The sequence below is a fragment of the Neophocaena asiaeorientalis genome, unplaced genomic scaffold (genome assembly GCF_003031525.2).
Source record: "Neophocaena asiaeorientalis asiaeorientalis breed wild unplaced genomic scaffold, Neophocaena_asiaeorientalis_V1.1 scaffold521, whole genome shotgun sequence".
NCBI classification, from domain to species: Eukaryota; Metazoa; Chordata; class Mammalia; order Artiodactyla; family Phocoenidae; genus Neophocaena; species Neophocaena asiaeorientalis.
This window is the reverse complement of record NW_020174712.1, coordinates 6,560,070-6,566,604: the sequence shown is the minus strand read 5'-3', so window position 1 is coordinate 6,566,604 and position 6,535 is coordinate 6,560,070. Positions and strand designations below refer to the sequence as shown.

At 44.6% G+C, this 6,535-nt stretch overlaps 1 protein-coding gene across 5 annotated transcripts in view; it reads right to left on the bottom strand.

Moving 5' to 3' along the window:
* Positions 1–876: 876 nt before the first annotated feature.
* Positions 877–6,535, bottom strand: part of MTUS1 (microtubule associated scaffold protein 1) — a 159,161-nt gene continuing 153,502 nt past the window's right edge. For all 5 annotated transcript variants that reach the window (XM_024759978.1, XM_024759979.1, XM_024759981.1 and 2 more), the window contains 3 exons: positions 4,682–4,798; positions 2,086–2,183; positions 877–1,524 (listed from right to left, as the gene is read on the bottom strand). In XM_024759978.1, the coding sequence (XP_024615746.1) occupies positions 1,311–1,524; positions 2,086–2,183; positions 4,682–4,798 (429 nt within the window). In that variant the 3' untranslated portion in view covers positions 877–1,310. The remainder of the gene's footprint in view (positions 1,525–2,085; positions 2,184–4,681; positions 4,799–6,535) is intronic.

Sequence of the window (6,535 nt, the reverse complement as noted above, 5' to 3'; positions counted from 1 at the left end):
GAACTGTACAAGCCACATTCTTCTCTCATCAGCTGGTCATTCTGCTACCTTCCCAAGGACAGAAGGACTCCTCAAAGGTACGTGGAAGTTTAGCATTATCTCCAGAGACTGTTTTGTTCTATCATCAAGGTGCTCATGTTTCATCCATAAGCACTGCGTCCTATCTTTCTTAGTTCTGCGAGCCAATGACTCCTTTTCATTCTTTAATCTCTCTAGGATTTCCCCAAATTTATACTGTCGGATCCAGGCCTTGGTTTATTTGGAAAGTGGTTCAGCACCTTGAAGATGAGCTGGCTCTGGAAAAGCATATTCCTTGTCCCAGAGAAAAAGTAGGAAGGAGGTAGAAGGTTTGCTTTTGTGGCTCTGGATGGGGGAGAAAGGAGAGGGGGGAATGGGGATAGTGGGAGAGAAGCAGCCAGTTGAAATCACTGAGGATAGCTCAGATCAAGATAAAAATAAGGCAGAAAGCAATCCATGGGTACTGCCCTTTCTTTATACACGTTTTTTAAAAAGTAAAATTAGGGTTCTACATTTGCTCATAGCCTAAGAAAATGGATTGTAGTATTTTACGTCCACATGGGTAAGTTTAAAAAATCTAGCTAGTTTCAACTGACATGGCTGAACACTGAAAGGCTGCCAAGAAGTTACTCCGAAAGGATGCAAAGCATGAACAGACATGGGCAAGTCAGAGCTCTTTCTGTCTCTCCCTCTCCCCCACCATGGCAAAGGGCTGAGCGGGGTTGGTGGTAAAGAATTCTAGTTCTAGCAACTACTGCTCTTTCTTCTATGGCTTTTGCAGAGATGCATACACTGACTATTTGATTAGCACATCTCCAGACAGACTCAGCAAAGGAGGCAGCATCAGACACGTGACACTCGGTTACATCCACTTCATTCACACATCCCCAGTCAGACCAAAATGTAAATCACAAGAAGGTGTCTGTGGTGAAGAACGTTACAAAGGTTATATAAATCTTTATCTTAACAGGCCCCTGAGAGTTTTCCCCTTTATGCGTAGGTGAAAAAGGCAACGAACAAGATCTTCTCGTTCTGTAAGTGCTTTGTGCAACAGCGTCCATGTAGATCCATTCCAACAGCATCGTTTGGGGAGGAGTCTCCTGGACGAGTCGGACATCTTCCTCCAGAGTTCTGGTCTTGTCTGGAAGGGGCCGGGTCGGCCCATGACTTTCCAGTTCTAGGACAGGCTGTGCATGTCAGTGAAGGTGGCTCCAGCCCCGCCCCCCCGCCCCCCACCTCTGTGGGTGGGTCAGTACTGCAGAAACGCAGTCTGTCTCCAGCTCCCAGGAAGGTCATCTGGGCGAGATGCTGGGGCTGGGGAAGGAGCCGGAGTTCCGCGGCGACTGGAAGGGGATGGCAGGTGACGTGGGGGACCTCTTGGGGCTGCACAGGTCCCCGTTGTGCAGCTTCCACAGCAGCTCCTCGTTCTCCATGGAGAGGCGCTTGTTGACTTTGGACTCCTTCTCCAGCGACTCCTGCAAGACAGCCTGCTCCGTGGAAAGTTGCCTGGAAGACAAAAAAAAAAAAAAGCCAGAAATCCTGTGATTCTGAATTGCTTCTTTCTTTTTTTTAAAGGTTGAAAAAAAATCTTACTATTTTAAATTTAAGAGCCCCAAATGATCTCTTTGGAATAAAAGAAGCTACCGTGCGTGGGTACTGGGCTGGCAGAGAAACCCGGGAAGTGTGACCTAGAGCCAAAGAAAAAGCTGCACTTTGGGGCAATTTCATAGTACGGTGAGTGACGCTCCCACAGCTATACTGCATGTCTTAAGACCCTCGTATGTGTGGGGCTGTTTCGTGTTTGGTCTTGTGGTGGTCCTTCTCTGAAAGGGAAGGGAAGGCTTGCCTGCTGAGGACTCAGCCTTTGGTCCAGGCCACTGTGGTAAAGGCACTAAACGCTACAATTGTATTTTTCTGGATAGAAATCAGAACCTCATTAACTACCCGCCTCTGTTGCATTTCCAGGAGGGGCATGGGTGGAATGTGGTGAGAAAGTAACACTCTCGATGTTTCAGGAAGGGAGGAGCTCGGGGTGGGGGGGGGCGGATAGGACAGTTTTATTTTTACCTTGAAATTGCCATGTGCTTGTCCATCCGAGCTTTTAATTCTTCATTCTCCTGCTGGAATCGCTTCAGTTTGTCCACCAGTGCTGTGTTGTTGTCCACCTTGGTGTCAACAAGAGTACCAACATTTATACATTAAAAATTACATAAAGCCCCTTATTTCCCTAAGGTACCCTCCTGACACCAGCACACACTGGAGAGATTTCATTCGGGGAAGTTTAATGGTATGTTGACTGTCTCTACACTGAAGCACTGCAAAAAGAATCTACTGCAGCAAAACAGAGCACGTGGATAGTACTTTTTAAAGGTATGCCAGGCCACTTGAAAACGGACAAACCCAGGGCATTAGTGATTTGTTCAAGTTCACATTGTTTCAGAATTCCCAAGAATTGGTGCCCTGCCTTCGGCAACCCTTGGGGGCTGTGCCTCTTTCAGGTTCAAGGTGATAAACACTGGCTGCCACAGAGGCACCACAGCTTCTTTATGGTAAATTCTGAAAGAAAAAAAAAAATCCCACATTTGATGAAAATTCAGTTCGTGGCAATGTTTAATATGACTTTAATCATGGTCTCCCGGTTACTCTTCAGCATTTACCTCCGGAGTGGTCACATAAGGCAATCCACAAAGCTCTATAGAGCCTTAAAATAAATAAGTGACACTACAGAAAGCATTCCTCCTTGGTTGAACTAAAGGTACGTTTGTTTGCCTAGGGCTTGCCCAGGCTAAACTTTCAAGGAAAACTGATCAGTTGAGAGATTGAAGGATAAAAGCCCAGAAGACGTTGAATCAGTTAACACGATGAACTGCCAGTTACACCCCTGCTTAGTTTCTAAAGGTAAGATTTGATTACGTGCTCGGAGGCGACATCACAGCTCTAAGTCCCTGTCACTGCTGCCCGTGACTAAGCGACTGTCACTCTGGCTCTTAGTTTGCAGTCCTACTGTTCTTAACATCTTATTATCCAGAAAAAGCTTAGGACAAGCCAACCAAGTGAAATATCCAAAACAAATGTGACTAGCGTGTAAGAAAAAGGGGGCATTGGAATTTCCAGGAAGTATAAAGGAATTCAAGATAAAAACATGAGGTGGGAAAATCTGGAATTAAAGACTGTGGGTAGGAATTAGCCTTAATTCCTCATTTTACTGGAGAGGAAACTAGCCCTGGAATTTCGCTCTTAGAGCTAATTATCAGCAGAGCTAGTTTTTACACGGAGAAAGCCTCCTTGCTTTCTAAGTGGCTTATTTTCAATAAAGGCCTGGAGCTTACAAATAAACAAGGTAACAGTGGGTTTACCTGTCTGTCCTTGTATTAACCCCTTCTTCTGCATATACACCATGCCATACTGACTCATCTCTTGGGCATGGCAAGGGACAGAAATACTTGTGGATCAACAAAGATCAAGACCTATGAGTAATTTTACAGCAGAGTCTGTTCTTACTGCACATGATGGTTTGAAGAGTTTTGATGTGTGCATGGCATATAGGGCAACCAATTATTAACCGGATTATCTGAGTCGTTGTTGATGGCCACATCAACAGCATGACCTTTGGCAGGAACTGGTGTATATACTAGGTTGGGCCCATTAATAGACCATGAGTTCTTTCCTTCCTTTACAGAAACAAAACTTCCTGGTCATTCAAAGTGCCCGTCTATCCACATGGGGGCTTAGCTCTTACTTCCCTTGATAGGCACTAGTCTCTAGAAGAAAACCAAACAAACTAATGCTGAGTGACTTCCATGCTCCCTACTGTCCAGGGCTGGTTTGGGTTTGAATTGAGGTACTTACTCAACACTGAGTTGCCCATAATTAGGGGGAGAAAGCAGTGCGAGGGGCCTGGCACAGTCAAAAGTGGTGTACAAAGTACAGCACTGGCTGGGAACACCTTTGCTGCTGCGGCAAGCCCTGCAGGCTTGGCTAGACTCCTGGCTCTTAACAGTCGTGTTCCAGGGCTGGACCAAGGCTCACACGGTGCTGGGCTCACTGCTCACACACGCAGTCCTGGATGGACTCGTCACATGCTAACGTCTGCGAACGTCCGTTCTGCCCTAGAGGCCGTAAACTAAACTTTATTCATATTTTGCATAGTGCTGGCTACTTGTACAACCAGATTAATTTTATAAAAGGGCAATTCTTTTATCACAGTCTAATTCACATGAAGCAAGATGAAGAATTTAGATAGCAAGATTCAATTGCTCTGATGGAATTAATTTATGTACTCAACAGTTTTGAGCAAAAGAAACCCACCCAGAGGTGGGAAACCCACCCAGAGGTGGTAGTGTATTAAAGGACAGCTTTTACATTATTTAAAAATTCTTCTTATGCAGGTGGATATTCCCAGACCACTGAAATGGGAGACACTTGCGAGTTGTCACTATTCCAAACACTGAATGCTACCTTTTATACGTTCCTTGAAAAAAATGTTCTAGAAGGTAGCAATGAATAAGCCTTAAGCTGACATGGAAAAGAAAATTTAACCTCTTCTACCTGTTCTATGTTTCCTATCTTTAAATAGCAATTAAGACAATTCCACAGGTCTAGTTCAGAGGCCAGTTCCTGTGCCTCAGGTATTACCCCGTTTAAGGTTCTGAATGAAATGTACCAGTTTCTCCATTTTCATTAACTTGATGTCCTGTTGGTGCAGCTTCTCATTCTTGATGTCTAAAACAGCCTTCAGGCTTTCTAACTCTTGTTCCAGATACATGATCTGAGGGTTTTTCTGGAAAACACACAGCAGGATATGGCTGTGACTGATGATTTAACACAATCACATGGTTCAAACTCTTAATATAAAGACATTTGATTAGATTTAGAAATTAAACAAGTAGCAAGAGACAGCAACCTTCCTACGGCAGTTTCAAAGAAAGGTGAAAAGAAGGGTTAAGACATCTTTAACTTCAAAGTTTTTGGTCTTAAGAATGAAATAAAACATTTCACATTTGAAAACAAACACTTCACTCACGTATCAGTAACTTAACATGGAAAAAACATTGGTAGCACCAAATATTTTACTGGAAGTAAGCTAAAAACCACAGCTTACAACACAAAACAGAACTCTAGTGGCTAGAGAGTACGCAATTCCAAGTCCTGGCCAGGTGTTTGGGGGGAGAAAGGGAACAATAGTTCTCTCTATCCAGTCAGTAACTCACGAGGAATGAACAGGCAGTGTGTTTATTGGGCTCTCTGGAAAACAAGAGGAATGGCAATCACGTGCTGAGTCTTTTGGACGCTCGCTATGACGGGACTAGGTTAGCCTGGCCGTACTTCTAGGGCAGGATTAACACCCCATCATTTTGTGACACCCGAACACCTACATGGCATAGAGCACGTGCACTGTGAAAATTCTATGCAAGATAAACACTATGTAAGGGGAGATCATCCTCTGAGAGCACGAGACCAGGGTGGATTCCCCAACTCCTTGCTTTAATTATTGAAATTCAAGTGAACCTTCCAAAATGCACGACACAAGTTAAAGGCACAAAATCTATTGATCTGGTGTTCAGCGAGGGAACTTCTCAGACAAGAGTCAGTGGTGTCGATCATCAAACCTATCCTCCTGGACAGTGGTTAACGCTCTGGAGCAACCCTTAGGGAGAATCAGGGAAGGTGCCCTTGGAAAATCACTTAAACCCCTCACTTCGCAGAAGGAGACAGAATTGCACAGCTCAAGCGACCTACCTGCTCAGGCCCCAAAAGTGCTGGGGTGGGGACCAACCCCCGATCCTCAACTCCAGGGCTCTTCCAGAAACTTCCTACATTTCATATACTGTTATCCTTTTACATATGATTTTTTTTAAACCATAAAGAGAGCAAATCCCATCTTGCTGATTTTTAAAGTCAGAGTGTAGGCAGCCTCGTTCCCACTGCACCTTTCCCTACTTCTCTGCCACCACTCTCATACACGCTCTTTTCCCACAACCTGGGCAGGCTTAGGTGGGGTAAGGCATGAGATAGTCCTGCTTTCCTCAACCTGTTTCCCTTCTGAACTTTTTCAGGAGCTGCTGCAGGATCAGGAAGCTCTTTAAAAGCGTTCCCTGAACCACTCATAAGATTTACACCCTGCGTGTGAAGTCTACACATTTCTTTTGCAATCGAATTTTTCTAAGAATCTTCCAGAATAAATAGCTTTGAAATTTCACTGAATAGGACCTCATTCACTTGCATTCAAATGTCTAGAGGGTCTCTCAATGACATAGCAGAAGAGCTCACTGATGGAGCCAGGTACTTCGAGAGTTGCGACAGGTCTTAAGTGGCACAAAAGCTCTGCTTCTACAGCCCCAGACACAAATACATGGAATGAAAAGACAGAAGTAGCACCCGCCCCCCGGCAAAAAAGTTGGGGGGATACAGAGGAGTAAGGATACAAGCTGCAAGAGAAAGTTGAGTTTACCAGAGAAATTTGTAGTTTTCAAAAGTGAGGACTGGACTTCCCTGATGGTGCAGTGGATAAGAATCC